Source organism: Xiphophorus maculatus, chromosome 14, assembly GCF_002775205.1.
Source record: "Xiphophorus maculatus strain JP 163 A chromosome 14, X_maculatus-5.0-male, whole genome shotgun sequence".
Lineage (NCBI taxonomy): Eukaryota > Metazoa > Chordata > Actinopteri > Cyprinodontiformes > Poeciliidae > Xiphophorus > Xiphophorus maculatus.
The window spans coordinates 20,470,895-20,491,524 of NC_036456.1; the positions used below are offsets into that span (position 1 = coordinate 20,470,895).

At 44.4% G+C, this 20,630-nt stretch overlaps 2 protein-coding genes and 1 long non-coding RNA gene across 5 annotated transcripts; 2 read left to right on the forward strand and 1 right to left on the reverse strand.

Annotated features, from left to right (window-relative positions):
• Positions 1–251: 251 nt before the first annotated feature.
• On the forward strand, positions 252–5,145 carry LOC102227836 (7SK snRNA methylphosphate capping enzyme-like). Its single transcript, XM_005816379.3, has 8 exons — positions 252–666; positions 1,472–1,819; positions 2,346–2,590; positions 2,673–2,895; positions 2,991–3,477; positions 3,618–3,824; positions 3,906–4,014; positions 4,897–5,145. The coding sequence occupies exons 2-8, from the start codon at positions 1,500–1,502 to the stop codon at positions 4,947–4,949; spliced, it is 1,644 nt and encodes a 547-aa protein (XP_005816436.2). The 5' UTR covers positions 252–666; positions 1,472–1,499; the 3' UTR covers positions 4,950–5,145.
• A 4,800-nt stretch (positions 5,146–9,945) lies between these two features.
• On the reverse strand, positions 9,946–11,941 carry LOC111611020 (osteocalcin 2-like). Of its 3 annotated transcripts, none has more exons than XM_023346580.1 (7): positions 11,645–11,941; positions 11,510–11,572; positions 11,001–11,105; positions 10,796–10,837; positions 10,624–10,650; positions 10,471–10,539; positions 9,946–10,326 (listed from the first exon to the last, which is right to left on the reverse strand). In XM_023346580.1, exons 1-7 carry the CDS (start codon positions 11,924–11,926, stop codon positions 10,072–10,074), a joined length of 843 nt encoding a protein of 280 aa, XP_023202348.1. In that variant the 5' UTR covers positions 11,927–11,941; the 3' UTR covers positions 9,946–10,071. The 3 variants fall into 3 exon arrangements, with proteins under 3 accessions (XP_023202348.1, XP_023202346.1, XP_023202349.1); XM_023346578.1 differs by having other exon boundaries at positions 11,001–11,171; XM_023346581.1 differs by lacking the exon at positions 10,471–10,539 and having other exon boundaries at positions 11,001–11,171.
• Positions 11,942–19,008: 7,067 nt separating this feature from the next.
• On the forward strand, positions 19,009–19,956 carry LOC111611239. Its single transcript, XR_002753948.1, has 3 exons — positions 19,009–19,042; positions 19,664–19,790; positions 19,863–19,956. It is a non-coding gene; the product is annotated as an uncharacterized LOC111611239 (long non-coding RNA).
• Positions 19,957–20,630: the final 674 nt, after the last annotated feature.

Sequence of the window (20,630 nt, forward strand, 5' to 3'; positions counted from 1 at the left end):
ATAAAGTTTGTGCAGCCTGTCAGTCCAGACTCGGTTAATTACAGATATCCAGAGTTTAAAATACGATTTTTCAAAATATTAAATCCAAACAGTTTACAATAAAATTTCAGTAAACCTAACTGCTAATGTTTTAACTTTGTAGTGATTAAAATCTTCGGGTTAAACTATAATGTTTTACCGTTGAAGTTTTAATCAGGCACAGAGTAAGACACCTTATTTTACGGCCCGATCTCTCGCCCTCGGAGGCTGTTGATCCTGATTGGTCAGAATGGTGAGAGGCGGGACCAAGATGCTGGCCTGTAAACCCACGGGCTCCGTTATCCCTCAGATAAAGCAGCTAGCATTATCTCGGTGTTTTGGTGAAATTCCTTCAGTTTATATGACGTCACGGCGCACAGACACGGACGCGCACGCGGACACGCGCAGAGCTGTGCGGGGTTGTATTTCCGGTCAGACCTGAGGAGTTTAAGGGATTTTTAGTGAAGGGGCGTGTGTTAGCCACAGGAGGCTAGCTACAGCTAAGTGTTTGTATCCACTGGGCTCATTAATTATTCATGAGGGCGCATTGCTATTGGTGGAAGGACAGGAGGGGGCGGGGATTGTTTTAGAGGCGAAAGCTGTTTGGATCAATTTCCATAAACAAGAGGAAGAGGAGGAGGAGACACGGTGAGTTTGATCATCGTCTTCATCAGGGAGGTCTGCTGAGGTTCTGTCTCAGTTCGGTCCGGCTGTAGTAACCGGGTCTGAGGTTCTGGAGGTTCTGGAGCTGGTTCCAGATCTAATTAACTTTAATAATAACTCCTGTTTTCCCGTCAGGGGATCTGCTAGCTTCTCCATCTGCAGTCAGATTCAGATTCAGGTCATTAAAACACGGAGAGTTTAATTATTATATTTATTCCATATTAATGTGAGGCTCATGAACCTCAGATTTAACATTATTTTAGACAAACTCATCCACAGCATAGAGAGAGACGCAGGTAAATGTTACCTGGAGAGGTCAGAGGTCACTCCTGCAGCTCAGGAATGGAGAAGGGTCAGTGGAGGGCATGAAAACTATAGAGACTTATGACTAGATGAATTAATTATTATTTAAATATTTAGAAGAATATCATCATTAATGTCATATGAGATTCCAGAATAATGTCTCAGTATTAAAATCTAAACAATTTTTGCCTTTCATCTGATATTTCCTGATATAGTTCAGGCAGCATTCATGTTTAACTTCCTCAGAGGATTTAATGTGTTTATTGGTTTAACTCATTATTATTTAGATAATCAATAACTTTAAATAAACTCATTAAAATCATCTGTTTCTGGTTTTTCATAATGAATCTCAGCGTTTGGACTCATCCTGGGGTCAAAGGGCTCCATGAACTCAGTAGTTATCGCTATGGCAACCACACATGGCCCAGCTGTTTGTTTGCTTGTCTCTGATTGGCTGTGCCTCTCACTCCGCCCCCTCTCTCTGCAGATCTCTGATTGGCTGAGCCCTCATCAGGATGTCTCTGGAAAAAGACCCTGTCAGACTAAGCCCCGCCTTCCCCCCTCCTGTCAGCCTATCAGAGCAGCTGGATAAGCCCCGCCCTCCCATCCATCCTAAAAATGGCCACCTGCCCCCCCCTCCTCCTCCTGCAGCCAATCAGAGGATCAGGAAGAGGCGGTTCTCCGTGGGCGTGGGCTTTAAAGGCGTGGCCAAACGCCGTCGCCGTGCCAACAGCGAGAGCCAGGCGGAGCCGGTGCTGCCGAGTCACTTCCTGTTGGGGGGGAACATCTTCGACCCGCTGAACCTGAACTCCCTGCTGGACGAGGACATCAACAGGTGGGGGAGGGGCAGAGGGGGGTTTCAGGAGGCGATGGAGAACCAGGGTCTAGTCAAAGTCCAGAGGATGAGAATGTGTACATGGTTCTAACTCTGAGTCACTGTTAGCCTAGCCTAGCTTAAATTAGCTTAGCCTAGCTTAGCATACCAGTGCTAAGCCAACAGACTGATATTTCCATTGGCTGTCTGAGCAAAGGTCAAAGGTTAACAAGCTGAACTTTGATCTGAAGGCAGCTGATCATCTGGACCAGAACCCGGGTCTCTGGGTCCATCAGTAGAACTCATCCAGGCTCCCTGACCGGATCAACCAGAACCGGCCCAGTGGAACCACTGAAGAGCTGCTGGACGGGTTCTGGTTGGTTCTGATCCTCTGGGTTCCACCAGAGAATCCCAACGGTTCTGAGTTCAGGTTCTGGAAGGACGAGATGCGTTCAGGAGCATCAAGGAAAGATCAGCTGCTGGTTCAGGGTCCTGATGTCTCGCTGTGGACAGCAGGACGCTCAGCGTTGTCCCTCCCTCCCCTCAGGGCGACCAATCAGGAGACGCCGCGCTGCTCCCCCCTGCCGTCCCGCAGCAGAGACGCCGTGGAGATCCTGGTCCCCAGGAACGTCACCGACCCCCTGAACCTGAGGGGGGAGGACGGGGACGCCGCCGCCGTCCTGCTGTCCCCCCCAAAGTCCCGGAGGAGACACCGCTACCGACAGCATGGGGGAGGAGGGGAGAAGGAGGAGACGCCGGCCAGGCTGTTCCCGCCCTCAGCTGGACCCTCAGGTAACACCTGCTGCAGTTCCTCTGGCCTCCACTGGGGGCGCTGTCCTCTGGTTCGTTGTCCTCCACCGTGTCTCTCTTCCAGTTCCTGCGTCTCCTCTGTCCTGTGAGCTCAACACCTCCATCACCTGCCGGGACGACGTGGCTCCGCCCCCCATCCTGCCGCGCAGACACACCCACCCCCCGCCTGGGAGCCGCCGCTGCCGCAACGCCTCCACCAGGTCGGCTGACGGAGGCGTTACCGTGGAAACCACAAAGCTGGCAGCCAAGTTCCAGACACCGCTGGTGGGAGGGGCTAAAGCCAGCAGGTGGGTGTAGAGCCGCATTCTGATTGGACGATTTGCACAGAGCTGTGTTCTGATTGGTCCGTGGGGTCATGTGACCTCACTGTCTCCCCCTGCAGGTGTGGAGGACCAGGTCTTGGCTCCGCCCCCACATCAGAGAGGAAGAAGGCCCTGCAGCGCTACCGGCACGGGAACCGCTGCCGTTACTATGGCTACTACGGTTTCTACGGCGACAGCCACGAGGGGCGGGTGGGGGCGGAGCCTGACCCGCGGCTCCGCCTCCTGGAAACCGATTGGTTCAGAGACCGGACGGTTCTGGATGTGGGCTGCGGCGCCGGTCACATGACGCTGGCCATCGCCAGGAGCTTTAACCCCGCCCACATCCTGGGGGTGGAGCTAGACGGGCGGCTGGTCCACGCCGCCAGGCAGAACATTCGTCACTTCCTGTCACATGACCTGGTGGCGGCACACAGACAGGAAGTGATGCGGGCGCCGCCTCCCCTCCCCGTGTCCTTCAGGGTCAGTCGGGGTCCCCTCTCAGCTCCGCCCCTTCTGCCGCCATTATCATCCTCCTCCAGGTTCCCCGACAACGTCACCTTCATCCAGGTGAGTCTGTAGGTGTCCTCCGTACTGCCTGATGGAAAATACAGCAACAAACATGATTATTGATCGTTTACCTGTAGAGCAATTTGGCCTCACCTCTACTCAGTACGTCTCCATGGTAACCTGTCTGACTCCGCCCACAGGGCGACTACGTGTGTGAGGGGGAGGCGTGGCCTGGGAGGGGCCAGTATGACGTCATCGTGGCTCTGGGCGTCACCAAGTGGGTGCAGCTGCAGTCAGGTGACCGGGGCGTGGTCCGGCTGTTCAGACGGGCCTATCAGAGCCTGTCGCCGGGCGGAACGCTGATCCTGGAGCCGCAGCCCTGGAGCGGCTACGGCCGCAGCAAGAGGGTGAGGAGGGGATGGGGGCACCAGGTCAGAACCAGGTCAGAACCCGATCTCTGGTTCTGACCTGGTTCTGTTTTATCCCAGGACTCGACGCTACGTCGCTTCAGAACCCTGAGGCTCCGACCAGAACTATTCACCTCCCTGCTCACCGACACCATCGGCTTCACCTCCTACAGACCGCTCACACACACAGGTAACACACACACACACAGGTGGCAGCTAGCATGCTAGCTCCCCTGCAGTTTGTACAGGTTGGTGATCATCATTCTAGTTGATAATAATTCATTATATAACATGAGTGTCTCTGCATTCCCTCAATGGTTCCTCCTCAGTGCTGCTACGGTAGCATTAGCGTTAGCATAGCAGGCCTGGAGGCTCGCGTACAATTTCTGTCTAAAATCTGGTTTTGTCTCTGGTCCATCATGATAATAAATGACTGCAGTCAGACGCCGTGTGAACGGATTCTGACCCTAAAGCAACCAAAGAAGAAGAACGTAGCCGTCCGCCAACAGCTCTAGGTTTACGGCAGTAAAATGGCCGCGACAGCGCGATCAGCAGGAAGCTGATACAGAAAGCTAACAGCTAACAGCAGCGGCCTTTAGTGCAGCCGCAGCTTCTGACCCGGTTCTGTTTGGATGTTGGACCAGGAGTGGTCGGTTGGGATGCGATGCGTTCACTGACTCGCACTGTTTTCATCACTTCATTAGTTTCAGACGTTGATTTAACGTCGTCTTCTTCTGCTGCTGAATTCTGATGCATGATGGATAAAATGTGACGTTCTCCCTGTAACGCATTGAGAAATGTCGGATCTGGAAGAGGAACAGGTCGGATTTGAAACAGGAACAGATCAGATTTATTGTTGAATAGATCGGAATCGGACGTTCAGATTCTCCTGCTGTGAACGTTAAACACTTCCTGTCAGACCAGCAGCAGCTGTATGTAAATTAATGACCCGTCATTACCCAGCATGCAGTCAGAGTGAATATTATGACATCACAGCGTCTCACTGAACCTGATGATAAACCGCCTCTGATTGGTCCAGCCGCTCATGTGACCTCACCTGTTTCTGACCCAGGTAACCAGAGACCCATGTACCTGTTCCACAAGGGCTCCACCCACAGGAAGTGACATCACTGATTGATCTGCTTGGACGGCAGTGCCTCAGGAGGAAGTGATGTCATCTCTGCAGGGGGTCAGACTGAACTGAGCATGCTCCGTGGGACCTCACTGATTGGACATTAACAGCAGACAGGAAGTGACTGAACTTTTCAAAATAAAACCTGATTCTTCTAGGTCTTTTTCATAATAAAGTGAGCTGACCTGCTGCTGTGTTGGTTCTGGTTCTGGTTCTGATCTGGTAGTTTGGGTCACACATTAAAACAAACCAGGAGGTAAAATATTTCCGACCCGGTTCAGTGGTTCTGAGTGAGTCGTGCTGGGTCCAGATGAAAACATAAATACTGGCCCTGCAGAAGGAAATGACGGTCCGGTCCAGTCCGGTCCGAATGAGGAGTCCATGGCGCCCTCTGGTGTCCCACCAGGAGGCGGAGTTCTCTACCGACCAATCAGAGGGAGCCGTCCCGATCACATGATCTGGATGTTTTACCCTCACATTTCTTTAAGAAAGTCCTGCCTGTTATTGCTGCTGATCTGATCCAGATAGTAACTCATCGCTCTCGTCAGGCGTTTTCCCCCAGGCTCTGAAAACAGCAGTAATCAAACCACTTATAAAAAAGAACAATCTAGACAAATCACTAATGCAGAATTACAGGCCGACCTCTGACCTCTGACCTCTGATTCATCAGCAAAGTTATTGAAAAAGCTGTTTAAACAATTAACTAGCTTCCTAACTATAACCAACCGCTTTGACTCCTTCCACTCTGGTTTCCATGGTTACCACAGCGCAGAGACCGCCCTCGTAAAAGTGTTCAATGACATCCATATAAATACGGACTGTGGGAGAACCACAGTGCTGGTTCTGTTGGACCTCAGTGTTGATCATGACATATTACTGAATCGACTGGAGAGTTGGGTTGGACTCTCCGGTCCAGTGCTTAACTGGTTTGAATCCTACATAAAGAACAGGGATTTCTTTGTTTCAATTGGAAACTTCTCATCAAAGAGGTCAAAGGTCACATGTGGGGTACCCCAATGTAACCCACGTGACCGCCACGCCCCAACCACCTTCCCTTTAAGCCGTCCCTTTAACAGCTGGGACCCTCATGTGTATTTCCGGGGTTTCCACTGTGCTGCTGCTCACTGTTGGTTGTGGCGTTGGTTGTTAATAAAACAATCTCAAATCTCCAACTCGACTCATCGCTGAACGAATTCATCTCTAAAACTCGAGGATCTGCGGTGAGTTAAGTACCATCTGAACTTGAGGTTGTATCAGCAATACTAGCGCCGCTAATATATCCGCTGCAATACTCACCAGGTTGGGTTTTGTTGATGCCTGGTTTACCTTCTGATGAGAACAAGTAACATCCACTTCCTCAAACAATCCGTTACTCGACGGTGAGTAAATATTCATCCATATATGATGGGCGTTATTTCCGCTGTGCGCCGCCAGTTAGCATTAGCTACCAACTCGACAATCAGTTGCCACATCAGCTCAGTCCACTTACTAATTACTTACTTAATAAAAAGTCACACTGTTAAAGCCGAATTAAAGGCCACACCTTTAATATTTAAAGGCTTCTCTTTCAACTTTAGATTTGATTATTTTTCATGATTTCTTTGTTTATTGTTGTATTCCATGCTGGTGCATCAATGAAGTCTGGTACCTAATATGATTTTGTTTGTAGCTACTTTGATCAATCACATTCTTAAAGTTGATTGATTTGATTTATTATTAGCTGTTCGTAGCGACTGCTAATTACCTTGAGAAATTTTGAACTTGAATTATGAAGTGCACTTTTCTTTTTAAAAGGATTTTTTGTTTTCTCTCATTTTTATAATATATGAAGTGGTTGTCAATACATAGCAGTATGTATTTGTTTTTTTCCCATTTAGCTTATATAAATATAACATTTATATATGAACTTAATGTATGTTTTCTGGCCTTTTAGGTCAGGTTTTTTTTTTCTCCCCCTTCATCGACTCGCTCGCTGACGGGGGATGGCGAGCTACCCACACACCACCTGGTGGTAGGAAAAAGAAAGACACTCTCCACACAGGAAAACCAAACAACACTTTCCATACAGGAAACAAAATAAACTCTAAGGGAGTATCTAAAGGAAAAGAACAATCCTCCCGTTGCTCTTGGACTTTTGAACTACATTTGGTTTTGAAGTATTATTGATTATTTCATTTTTGGTTTGTTCTTTTTTTCCCCGTCCTTGTTTCTTTTGAACAATTTCTCTTTGTTTAGTTTTTGCTGTTATTATTATTATTATTGTCATTATTATTATCATTACTATTTCCACTGCAATAAATGGCAATATAAACAAAGCTCTTTGCATCAGTTGCATCAATTATCCACCCAATCATGACTCCATGCCGTACCTATTTCTGATTTTATAGAGTGGTTAACACTAAGCCCTGCAGTCAGACCTGCGCATTTAAGAAGAGCGTTACCCCAAGGTTCAATCCTAGGACCCCTTTTACTCAATATTTATATGCTCCCACTAGCTCAGGTTATAACAGGAAATAATATTAGCTACCATAACTATACAGATGACACACAGCTCTACATTACGATGTCACCAGGTGACCTTTGACCCCATCCAATCACTGAACAGATGCTTAGAACAGATAAATGTGTGGATGTGCCAAAACTTTCTCCAGCTGAACAGAAACAAAACTGAAGTTATTATTTTTGGACCTAAAGAGGAACAATCTAGAGTTATAGATCTAGAGTTATAGATCTAGAGTTATAGATCTGGAGTTATAGATCTGGAGTTATAGATCTAGAGTTATAGATCTAGAGTTATAGATCTAGAGTTATAGCTCTAGAGTTATAGCTCTAGAGTTATAGCTCTAGAGTTATAGATCTAGAGTTAATAATCTAGAGTTATAGATCTAGAGTCATAGATCTAGAGCTATAGATCTAGAGCTATAGATCTAGAGTTATAGATCTAGAGTCATAGATCTAGAGTTAATGCACAGCTTCAGTTATTACAACTGAAAACCAGTAGTGATGGACTCTGACCTGAACCTCCAGAGCCACATAAAGACAGTTACAAAGTCGGCCTTCTATCACCTGAAGAACATTTCCAGGATTAAAGGACTAATGTCTCAGCCAGATCTAGAGAAACTCATCCATGCCTTCATCTTCAGTCGTATTGATTATTGCAACAGCGTCTTCACAGGTCTGTCCAACAAATCAATCAAACAGCTGCAGCTGATCCAGAATGCTGCTGCTGGCGTTCTGACTAAAACCAGGAAGATAGAGCACATAACACCAGTTTTAAAGTCCCTCCACTGGCTCCCTGTAGCTCAAAGAATAGACTTTAAAATACTGTTGTTAGTTTATAAATCACTGAACGGCTTAGCACCACAATACATTAAAGATCTGCTGCTGTTGTATCAACCTTCCAGACCTCTCAGGTTCTGGTTCTGGTCTGCTCTGCATCCCCAGAACCAGAACCAAACGAGGAGAAGCAGCTTTCAGCATCTATGCACCACAAATCTGGAACAAACTTCCAGAAAACTGTAAAACAGCTGAAACACTGACTTCTTTTAAATCTCGACTAAAAACCCACCTGTTTAGGATTGTATTTGAAATGTAATCAATTACAAATTTATTGATGGAACCTGACTTAATGCTGTGTTTTGATTATTGATTCTATATTGCATTGTGATTCTGTGTTTGATATGATGTAAAGCACTTTGAAATGCCTTGCTGCTGAAATGTGCTATACATATAACATTTGATTGATTGATTGATTGATGACCTGCTGCCTCCGTCAGCGCCCCCTGGTGTCCCACCAGAGGACCTCCTGTGGTGTCCATGTGGACCGAACCCGGCCAGGATCAGAACCTCCAAGATGCAGGAGAACTGGGTCAGAAACATAGAGACTGATCAGATCAGTTACTATGGTTACTGGACTCACCACCGGCCAATCAGAGCCTGCGGTGTGAGACGAGGACGTCTGCTGGAGACACCAGCAGGTCAGACGGTCAGCAGCAGGATGGACAGAAGACAGAACACTAACCAGGACCAGGTGTGTCCTCAGCTAGCAGCATGTAGCTAACAGCATATGGCTAACAGCACGTGGCTAACAGCATATGGCTAACGGCATGTGGCTAGCAGCATGTGGCTAACAACATGTAACTAACAAGGTGTGGCTAACAGAATATAGCTAAAAACACATGGCTAACGGGATGTGGCTAACAGCTTGTGGCTAACAGCATGTAGCTAACAGCATGTAGCTAACAACATGTGGCTAACAGCATGTAGCTAACAGCTCTTTGAGTCACTGAGGGACAATCTCCCAGAACAACATTCAGTATTAATCTGAGTTAATCTACAGAAACTCTTTAATTTCCGTTTGGATCAATAAATTATTTTGAACCGATTCTATTCGATTGGACGTTATTGGGTCTGCAGCCTGATCAGAACCGATCGGCTGCAGCCCGACTCTTCAGTCCTCTGGTGGAGACAGAGCAGGATGTTCTCCTCTGGGTCTGCCCGGTTCTGAAGCGGTTCTGATCCGGTCGTTGCTGGGAGCTGGTTCTGACCCGAAGCAGAGAGCAGACTTTACATCCAGCACCAGAACCTTGCCCTCCAAACAGAACTGGAGGACAGAGACGGAACCGGGTCCGTCGGATCCTGGTTCGGACGTTCTGGACTCCAGAGGTTCTGATCCACTGAGTTGAACCTGGACTCCTGGTTCTGAGTCTAATCCGTTCTACCGGACCACACAGAGACAACAGAACCAGTCTGGTTCTGGTTCTGGTCGGGGATGCTGATCTCTCATTCAGAGCCCAGATGGTTTCCTGACACCGACCCAAACTTCAGGAACCAGAGCAGAACCTGGTGACCCAACATTTTGGACCAGGTTCTGGTCAGAACCGGTCCGGTTCAGCGGACCAGAACAATGGAGTCAGTTCCGCTCTGCTCCACATGGGGGTGCTGTGTGTGACCTCTGACCTCTTTATGCAGATAAAACAGGAACTCTGATAGATGTAAATATTTTTATTAAATCATCAGATTATTGATTATTGATCATCTAATGAGCTTCAGTAATAGCAGCTCAATCAGCTACATGGTTACTATAAAGGTGAACAGCAGGGGGCGTGGTCTCTGCTACAGCGCCAGCTCTAGCCCCGCCTCATCACCATGGAAACCAGGAAGGTGAAAGGTCGTTCCATCTGAACCCTCCAGGCTGTCGTCTGTCAGAGGATGAAGGTCGTTCTTCTCCTCTTCCTCGGCTTCGCTGGCGTCTCCACCTGCTGATCGCAGCGTAGCTCCGCCCACACTGCCCAAGGACACGCCCCTTTCTATGACGTCCCCGCCCACTTCCTGGCTGTTCAGGAGGTGGAGCGAGGTCTGGAGCAACACCTGGGGGAGACAGGAAGGTGGGCGGGGTTAGAGGAAGGAGTCATGCGGGGTTAAAGGTCGAGTTGCTGTTGGAGAGCAGAAATCGTGAGAGAGCTGCGTTCTGATTGGCTGATAAACTGAGTGAAGCCATGTTGTTGATGTCACCTGATCTCGTCCTCCATCTGTCAGACTGGTGGTGCTGGTGATACTGGGAGGCAGCAGCAGCTCTGAGCTCTGACACACACACACACACACACCCACACAGCCGGGTCAGCTGACCTTTCTACAGGAAGTGATTTCTAAGTAAAGACGCCTCACCTCCTCAGAGTCCATCTGCTCCACCGCCTGCAGGAAGTGACATCATCAGATCAGACAGACATGATGTCACTGAACAAGAGATTTATAACCTCAGAGTGTGACAGAGTGTGTGTGTATCTGTGTGTGTGTGGGTGTGTGTGTGTGTGTGTGTGTGTGTGTGTGTGTGTGTTACCGTGTCCTCCTCCTGCTGTCTTTCCTTCAGCAGTTGAAACGTCTGTGAAAACATTCAACTTTAATTTACTGCTAGTAGTGAAGCATCTCTCTCATCGTAGATCTTGGATCCTCTTCCTGTTGCTATGGTCATGTAGACCTGCTGCTGAGCATTATGGGTAATGTAGTTACATGTGGGGTAACTCAGGACTGGTTCTGGTTCTTACCATGGACCTCTGGCTGGACTCTGAGGAGTCTGATGATGATGATGAGGAGGAGGATGAAGAGGAGGACGATGTCCTCTGTGGCGGGTCCGACGGGGCGGCGGTGACCTGCAGACAGAACCCAGCAGCACCGTGACCGATCATCTGGTTCTGGTTTCCTTTGACTCTGCTGGACTTCAGGGGACATGAAGACACCGACAGAGACCGGTTCTGAACCAAGGTGGACCGGTTCCCCTGGTTACCAGGGCAGAACCGAACCGGTGGTTCTGACTCTAAATGTTTAATCAGTTTAATCTGTAGAACATGTGGAGATGGACCATCAGAACCACCAGAACCACAGTGGAACCTGTCAGTCTGACAGGTCCGTCCACTCTAAGGTCCGGTTGTCTAAGGTTCTGGTCACTCTAAGGTCCGGTTCTCTCCTCACATGATCCTGAAGCCTTTCGGTCCACTTGGATTCTTCTGGGCCTTAAAGCTCCAGCTCTGGATCAGAACCTTCTGTAAAGCCTTACCGCAGTTTGGGCCACTTGCTGCTGCAGAACCATCAGAACCAGGTCTCCATGTTTCCCAGGAAGCTGTTCAAAGACAAACACGGGTCAGTGATCCGGACTGGTTCTGATAGAACCCGTCATCAAGTCCAGTCTTACAGGAGCAGCCTGGTTCTGATCCAGCAGGCTGAGGAGGATCAAACACGTCCACATCCTGGTCCGATCCGGCAGCAGCTGCTCCGAGCCGAGGACGGGTTCTGGTTCTGTCCTGACTGGGTCTGCTGGTTCTGACTGGTTCTGGTCTCTTATTGTCCTGAACAGGAAGTGGGCGGTGGTCATGTGACCCGCGGTTCCGCCCCGCTCCTCCAGCCCATCGACCTCAACGACAGGCTGATTTACGGCCCGGTTCTGGTTCTGGTTCTGGTTCTGGTGTTGCTTCATGTCTGAGGGGAACCGCAGGAAGCTCTGTCATCAGAACATTCCTGGAATAACTCCAGAACCGCCTCCTTTCCGGGTCAGAACTTTGTCCTCCACCCACATAGCAGGCCGACCCGGTCTGGCCTGGTTCTGCAAAATCTCTGGTACTGCAACCTGGATGTCAACCAGACTGGGACCAGACTGGTAATGATGGTTCACCTGAGGCAGGACACACCTGGACCGGACCGGACCAGAAACAGAAGTTAAGTCCAGTTATTGTTGCTGAAGAACTTTCTGTTTCCAGTAACTTGTCACTGGGTGGCTGAGGGACGCCACTGGGACAAAACCAGTAAATGTCAACCACATCTGATCTTTAATTTCAAAATAAAAGCATGGCAACTTAAGGGGAAAATAGTCTTATTTTAATAGGCTTTTATTTTGAAATTAAACAGCGATGTGGACGACATTTCCTGGTTTCTGTCACCCAGAAGTGACTGGAAGTTTTTCAGGGTTGCTTAATGTCCCCAATTATTTCTGATACTTTATTTCTTTTTGCAACTCCAAAAATACGAAGTCTAAACATGAAACCTCTGGAAATCTACTTGCAGTAGATCAAACATGAACCGGATGTGAGCTTTTACTCTGAAAGGACCTCGTACATTAGGGTGCCGTAATGTCTTGTGCCGTGGGGCACGTAAAAATCGAGTGTGGGCTTTACTGTCATTTTCAAAGAGGCGGAATGACGGATAACTTTACCACAAAGCTATCTACGGATAGAACCGATAACTTTACCACAAAGCTATCTGCGGATAGAACCGATAACTTTACCACAAAGCTATCTGCGGATAGAACCGATAACTTTACCACAAAGCTATCTGCGGATAGAACCGATAACTTTACCACAAAGCTATCTGCGGATAGAACCGATAACTTTACCGCAAAGCTATCTGCGGATAGAACCGATAACTTTACCGCAAAGCTATCTGAGGATAGAACCGATAACTTTACCACAAACCTATCTGCGGATAGAACCGATAACTTTACCGCAAAGCTATCTGTGGGTAGAACCGATAACTTTACCGCAAAGCTATCTGTGGATAGAACCGATAACTTTACCACAAAGCTATCTGTGGGTAGAACCGATAACTTTACCGCAAAGCTATCTGTGGGTAGAACCGATAACTTTACCACAATGCGATCTGTGGGTAGAACCGATAACTTTACCGCAAAGCTATCTGTGGATAGAACCGATAACTTTACCACAAAGCTATCTGCGGATAGAACCGATAACTTTACCACAAAGCGATCTGTGGGTAGAACCGATAACTTTACCGCAAAGCTATCTGTGGGTAGAACCGATAACTTTACCACAAAGTGATCTGTGGGTAGAACCGATAACTTTACCACAAAGCGATCTGTGGGTAGAACCGATAACTTTACCGCAAAGCTATCTGAGGATAGAACCGATAACTTTACCACAAACCTATCTGCGGATAGAACCGATAACTTTACCACAAAGCTATCTGTGGGTAGAACCGATAACTTTACCACAAAGCTATCTGAGGATAGAACCGACAACTTTACCACAAAGCTATCTGAGGATAGAACCGATAACTTTACCACAAAGCTATCTGCGGATAGAACCGATAACTTTACCACAAAGCTATCTGAGGATAGAACCGATAACTTTACCACAAACCTATCTGCGGATAGAACCGATAACTTTACCGCAAAGCTATCTGTGGGTAGAACCGATAACTTTACCACAAAGCTATCTGCGGATAGAACCGATAACTTTACCGCAAAGCTATCTGAGGATAGAACCGATAACTTTACCACAAAGCTATCTGAGGATAGAACCGATAACTTTACCACAAAGCTATCTGCGGATAGAACCGATAACTTTACCACAAAGCTATCTGCGGATAGAACCGATAACTTTACCACAAAGCTATCTGCGGGTAGAACCGATAACTTTACCACAAAGCTATCTGCGGATAGAACCGATAACTTTACCACAAAGCTATCTGAGGATAGAACCGATAACTTTACCACAAAGCTATCTGAGGATAGAACCGATAACTTTACCACAAAGCTATCTGTGGGTAGAACCGATAACTTTACCACAAAGCTATCTGCGGATAGAACCGATAACTTTACCACAAAGCTATCTGCGGGTAGAACCGATAACTTTACCACAAAGCTATCTGCGGATAGAACCGATAACTTTACCACAAAGCTATCTGAGGATAGAACCGATAACTTTACCACAAAGCTATCTGAGGATAGAACCGATAACTTTACCACAAAGCTATCTGTGGGTAGAACCGATAACTTTACCACAAAGCTATCTGCGGATAGAACCGATAACTTTACCACAAAGCTATCTGAGGATAGAACCGATAACTTTACCACAAAGCTATCTGAGGATAGAACCGATAACTTTACCGCAAAGCTATCTGAGGATAGAACCGATAACTTTACCACAAACCTATCTGCGGATAGAACCGATAACTTTACCGCAAAGCTATCTGTGGGTAGAACCGATAACTTTACCGCAAAGCTATCTGTGGATAGAACCGATAACTTTACCACAAAGCTATCTGTGGGTAGAACCGATAACTTTACCGCAAAGCTATCTGTGGGTAGAACCGATAACTTTACCACAAAGCGATCTGTGGGTAGAACCGATAACTTTACCGCAAAGCTATCTGTGGATAGAACCGATAACTTTACCACAAAGCTATCTGCGGATAGAACCGATAACTTTACCACAAAGCGATCTGCGGGTAGAACCGATAACTTTACCGCAAAGCTATCTGTGGGTAGAACCGATAACTTTACCACAAAGCGATCTGTGGGTAGAACCGATAACTTTACCACAAAGCGATCTGTGGGTAGAACCGATAACTTTACCGCAAAGCTATCTGAGGATAGAACCGATAACTTTACCACAAACCTATCTGCGGATAGAACCGATAACTTTACCACAAAGCTATCTGTGGGTAGAACCGATAACTTTACCACAAAGCGATCTGTGGGTAGAACCGATAACTTTACCACAAAGCTATCTGAGGATAGAACCGATAACTTTACCACAAAGCTATCTGAGGATAGAACCGATAACTTTACCACAAAGCTATCTGCGGATAGAACCGATAACTTTACCACAAAGCTATCTGAGGATAGAACCGATAACTTTACCACAAACCTATCTGCGGATAGAACCTATAACTTTACCACAAAGCTATCTGCGGATAGAACCGATAACTTTACCACAAAGCTATCTGCGGATAGAACCGATAACTTAACCACAAAGCTATCTGCGGGTAGAACCGATAACTTTACCACAAAGCTATCTGCGGATAGAACCGATAACTTTACCACAAAGCTATCTGAGGATAGAACCGATAACTTTACCACAAAGCTATCTGTGGGTAGAACCGATAACTTTACCACAAAGCTATCTGCGGATAGAACCGATAACTTTACCACAAAGCTATCTGTGGATAGAACCGATAACTTTACCACAAAGCTATCTGCGGGTAGAACCGATAACTTTACCACAAAGCTATCTGCGGATAGAACCGATAACTTTACCACAAAGCTATCTGTGGATAGAACCGATAACTTTACCACAAAGCTATCTGCGGGTAGAACCGATAACTTTACCACAAAGCTATCTGCGGATAGAACCGATAACTTTACCACAAAGCTATCTGTGGATAGAACCGATAACTTTACCACAAAGCTATCTGCGGGTAGAACCGATAACTTTACCACAAAGCTATCTGAGGATAGAACCGATAACTTTACCACAAAGCTATCTGAGGATAGAACCGATAACTTTACCACAAAGCTATCTGCGGATAGAACCGATAACTTTACCACAAAGCTATCTGTGGGTAGAGACGTAATAGGCACCCTTCTGTCAAAATTTAATCGGAGTTTGATGGATGAGTGATTTATGACCCTAATCATTAATTGCTATTAATATTCGCCCCCCCCCCAAAAAAAAAAAAACAACTGTTACGCCAACTGTTGTTCCCACTATGTGTTTTAAAAATAGTACAATTAAAGTATGAAAAAACATTATGAGTTTTAAGAATAATACAATGAAAGTATGAAAAACAATAAGTGTTAGATAATCGAGAATAATATAATAATATAGTATATTTAAATAGAATGTTGTAGTTACCTCCGGTTTTTCTCACTAAACCATTAGGTGTTTGTGCGTGTGTGTCCGGCTCTCTCGTGCTGACTATGAGTTTGTGACAGAATACGGGACAAGCCTCACCTGTCATCTGTGTGAGGCGGGCTAAAAAAAACCCCTAGGTAGGCGATTCTCTTGACCTGAGGGTCATCACAGATGGCCTGCAAGGAAACTCTATGTCTCCGGAAAACAGATTTTCAAACCGTCATCGATTATCAGCTCGGGATCTGCGCGGGAAAAGGGTTCCTGCCATCTGTCCGTGTCTTTCAGGGTGATTCTCATCAATTATCAGGTATTAGACAATCTTCCTGAATGCTGTGTATCAGGAACGGGAGAGGGCATAAGGGTGGACAGAGGCGTGTGTGCGTGTGTGTGTGTGTGTGTGTGCGTGTGTGTGTGTGTGTGTGTGTGCGCACCCGTAAGACTGAACACATACCTCTACAGAAAGCCTAGAGTTTTAACTGTTTTACTGCTTTATTTTATGGTAGCACGACTAGTCAGCGCTTACTATGAGTTTGTGATTTCCTTCATCGCTTAAATTTTAAACTCTTATAGATTTTCTTTTTCTGTAACACTTGCTAGTGTGATACGTCTCAGTAAATGTTCCTCATTTGTACACGTACTTCTGAAGAACATGTGACAGACAGTAAACAGGCCTACGTGAGGCTGCTCAAATGTAACTTTTATCTTTCCGCAGTTAAAGAATTTGTCCAGACTTTTCCAGAATTTGGTCCGGTATCATTGTGAATGATTTTGTTCTTTTTTTCTTGCTGTTGAATCAACACTGATCTTCCCACTGCTTCATGTTTTCTCCAAAATAGTAAATCTTGGTTTAAATACATTTAAACTCATAGATTTTTTTTCTGTAACACTTGCTAGAGTAATACATTTCACGAAATGTTCCTCATTTGTACACGTACTTCTTAAGAATATCTGACAGGGACTAAACAGGCCATGGTGAGGTTCCCCTGGATTTATATTGATTTATTCAATGTGTAAATATTTATCAAACTGAATAACCATTCCGTTTTTTTATATAGTATTTTTTTCTTTTGGTGTTTGTTGCACAAATTCAAATATATGCTGGCTATCAGCCAACAATTAAATCAGTGAATTTGTGTTTTTTTTTCTTAAATACTCCCTCTCACCGAGACTTACTTACATCTTCTGACAACTAGCCCCACTTATAATAACATTGACTAAGTTTGCTATTGGTACACTTTACCTAAAAATAAAAATTAAACATACTCACTACACAACCATGCTCCAAGAGTTGCTCCCAACATGGTGAATTGTTTTGTTACCTTAAAAATGATCTGCAGCTTTTGCTCCTTGGTCCTAATGATGCTGTTCACTAATGTTCTCTAACAAACAGTACAACACCTCTTGTAATTGATAAGCTTATAAATGATCAATGCGAAGCATCAGTATGCGTTAAAGAAGATCATATCAGTCAGATTAAGTAAAATATCATTAAACTCAAAGTAATCAAAATTATATTTCTCTGAAAGGTCATTTTTCCTTTTCAGGGAGTTTAGACTGTATGAAAGGAATCAGTGAAATATACTATGAAATATTTTATCTGCTGCATCCCCATAATAAAACTTCAATTGTGAATTGAATGATTACATTGCATCTAGACACAAAAGAATCAACCGTTAATTAGTAATCATACTGACTAACAAGATCTGATCAAACAAGAAACTTGACTACCTCAAGGGATTTTCTCACATTGGAGAACGAACCGTCTGACTTTCTTTAGCCACTAAATTTAACCTTACCAAAGTTTTGCCTTGGAGCAAACAGGTACTGAGTTTGAAGCGGATCAGACGCCTTCAGCCATTTGCTAAAGCTAGACTCCGGCCTTCCTCACTGTAAAATAAAACATTAGACTTAAACAAAAAGTTCAAGCGAACATCACTTAATTATCATCGACTTGTTGTTTGTACTCATCTTAAACAAATGGCAGGAACATTTGGATATAAAAAAAAAATGCTTTATAAGTTAATCTATTTAAGTTGAGTCCATGCAACAACTAAAATAAAATTAAAAAAGTGAACTATTTGAAAATAGTGAGGATTTTGGGTGGTAAAAGTTGAACATTTTAACATGTCCAGACACTACGCCATTTCTGCTCAAGCAAACCAAAAGGTTTTGAACAGAACAACCATGTCGAATAATGAGACCATGAATCTTTAATCTATGTAGCAAATATATTGCTGCTGCTGCTGTAAGCAGAAAATAAAATAAGTTTTATGGAGAATAATATTTTGGATGAGTTTAAGAATATTGTTTGCCAAAATCACACGGTGTAACTACACTTGTCTTTTATATGTAGCAGTAATTGAATCTTTTTGAGGCAATCGGTTTGCATAAATTAAAGTAAATACGACCTATTTTCCTGTTCCACATACTTAGTTAGCAATTTGCCAGTTAGCTTCCCAGTCTGAACCTCTGGGCAATGTCTTGATTCAGTCAAATTTTCTATCCTGTATCTCCTGAACTCCGATATTCTACTACATCTGTGAATGTTTTGCTCGCTGGTCTTCATCGTGCTCTGAATGCAGTATCGGGTTTCTCTTACTTTAACCCGCCCAACTTACACCTGATTGGCATGTTAGCCTTTTGATTCCCTCCCAGTGAGGCGGTGCTTCACAAAGCAAACTGTTTGTCAAACTGTTGATCTGCCTGATGGCTGTTTTAGAAGATATGGTGACTGAGGTTTAGACAGTACTAGCCAGCTCATGCAGCTTGTTTTGACTAGATGGCAGTCCTAAAAGTACATATCTTTAAAATATGAATAAATACGTACAATTCCATAATTATTCGATCCAACGGTTATAGAAGTTTTGTAATAATGCAATTCAGGGATTTTACATTTTCTGGAATAAAGGAGGATTTCAGTTCAACACCTGTGGTTTCTTAATGTAAGTGTTTCTGCTACTTGACAAGAAACAGGGTTAAAAGAGGATTTAGAAAGCAAAATACAAAGATGATAGTTGTTTTTACCGAGAGCAAGGCTGTGACTAGTTATCAGGACAGAACGAGACCTGTAAAACTGTTGGGCCAATATGACCAAGGAGGGAACCAGTCATCTGCTCCAACAATTTATTAATCTTTAGGAAATATTTTTGGACACAGCCATCCGCAGGAGCAAGATGAAGCAAGAACATCGCAACATCAGATGTATTTTTTCATCCTTCTATCCGTGATTTAAAGCTATTTTTAATTTTGTGTCATCTTAAAGATGGAAAGAGTCAATTATTTTTTCACCCATGGAAAAGTGTAATGTGTTTATTATGAGCAGGATTAACCAAGCTGAAGGAAAACGAAGAAAAAGGATAAATAAATATTCATTGATACAGAACCGAATCAGCAAATATGAACTTATGAAACTATTGAAACCTTCAATAATTTTATGTTGTGTAAGATATTTAAGAAACTAATATTGAATCTGCGTTCATGAATTTCTTTATTTGGTTGTTATCTCTAAAATACGTTTACCTTTTGTTTTGTTGAACACCAGACATCTCATCTCTTTCCCACAGTTTTCCACTTAGTTCCACTACTGCTGTGGATTTTATAGTCAATGTTTAAAGCCAACAGAGTCTGAAACGATGGAGGAAATTTACGTCAATATGGAACCTGTTGGAAAAACTGCATCTAATCACACAGGTAAGAACAAAGTTACAGAGAAATTTAGTATGTATTGAATTCAATTTTGCTAAGGTTGAGGTTTTTGTTAAGGTTGGAGCAGCTCCAAAGAGAGGCTCTGCCTCCGTGCGGCTGTCTGTTTGGGAATCCTGAATGTTTTACTTTTGGCTGAACTCATCGCCCTCAGTGTTCACAGTGAGTCTTGTTCTAGTCATCTTAAAGATGTAAAAAGACTAGATTTTATGTTTCTGTTATATAAAAAATGTCATTGTTCCCCTTCTAAAATCAAACTGATCAAATAGCAAGGGTTTAAATAGCAGAATAAAGCTTGGTGACTCAAAGTGTTGCAGAGAGGTGAAACATTACACTAAGTTACATGAGTTTGATTCATTTTCAGCAATGGATGCATTTGCAGCCATTTAGGTTAGCAGGTCTTTAATATCTTTTCTTTTTTCAAACTATTTACCCAACGATTCATTATTCAGTGTTACCTCAGTTTAAATTCTACAGGCATAACCAAAATCATGAAACTATCTTATAAGTCTTAAGTGAAAACACAATGCCACTTCTTTTTGCAAACATGGTTGTTAATTTTATTTTATTTTTTTTCAGCTCATCACATGACAGCAGATTTTTCTGACATCAGCAACATTCTGACCGAGCAGAACAGCAGCAGCAAGTTTCCCTCCATGATCGCTAACTTCACTGAAACGGCTCCACAAGCTGAAGACACTTTAAGGTTGGTCAAAAACTTTAAAAAATTTGGATCTCGTTAAAAATTGAATTCTACTCTGAATTGTAGAGTATAACTAATAACTTTCCTTTTTGGTCTAAATGAATATAATGTAAATGAACAACTTT

What these genes read in the sequence shown, in the direction of transcription:
- LOC102227836 (XM_005816379.3), top strand. Translation starts at nt 1,500, where the DNA reads ATGTCTCTGGAAAAAGACCCTGTCAGACTAAGCCCCGCCTTCCCCCCT. An exon ending in CTGGACGAGGACATCAACAG is followed by an intron (nt 1,820 to 2,345) that starts GTGGGGGAGGGG and finishes CCCTCCCCTCAG; the next exon opens with GGCGACCAATCAGGAGACGC. An exon ending in GCTACGGCCGCAGCAAGAGG is followed by an intron (nt 3,825 to 3,905) that starts GTGAGGAGGGGA and finishes GTTTTATCCCAG; the next exon opens with GACTCGACGCTACGTCGCTT.
- LOC111611020 (XM_023346578.1), bottom strand. Translation starts at nt 11,926, where the DNA reads ATGAAGCAACACCAGAACCAGAACCAGAACCAGAACCGGGCCGTAAAT. An exon ending in AGCAAGTGGCCCAAACTGCG is followed by an intron (nt 11,172 to 11,509) that starts GTAAGGCTTTAC and finishes TGTCCCCTGAAG; the next exon opens with TCCAGCAGAGTCAAAGGAAA. An exon ending in AGCAGATGGACTCTGAGGAG is followed by an intron (nt 10,540 to 10,623) that starts GTGAGGCGTCTT and finishes TGTGTGTGTCAG; the next exon opens with AGCTCAGAGCTGCTGCTGCC.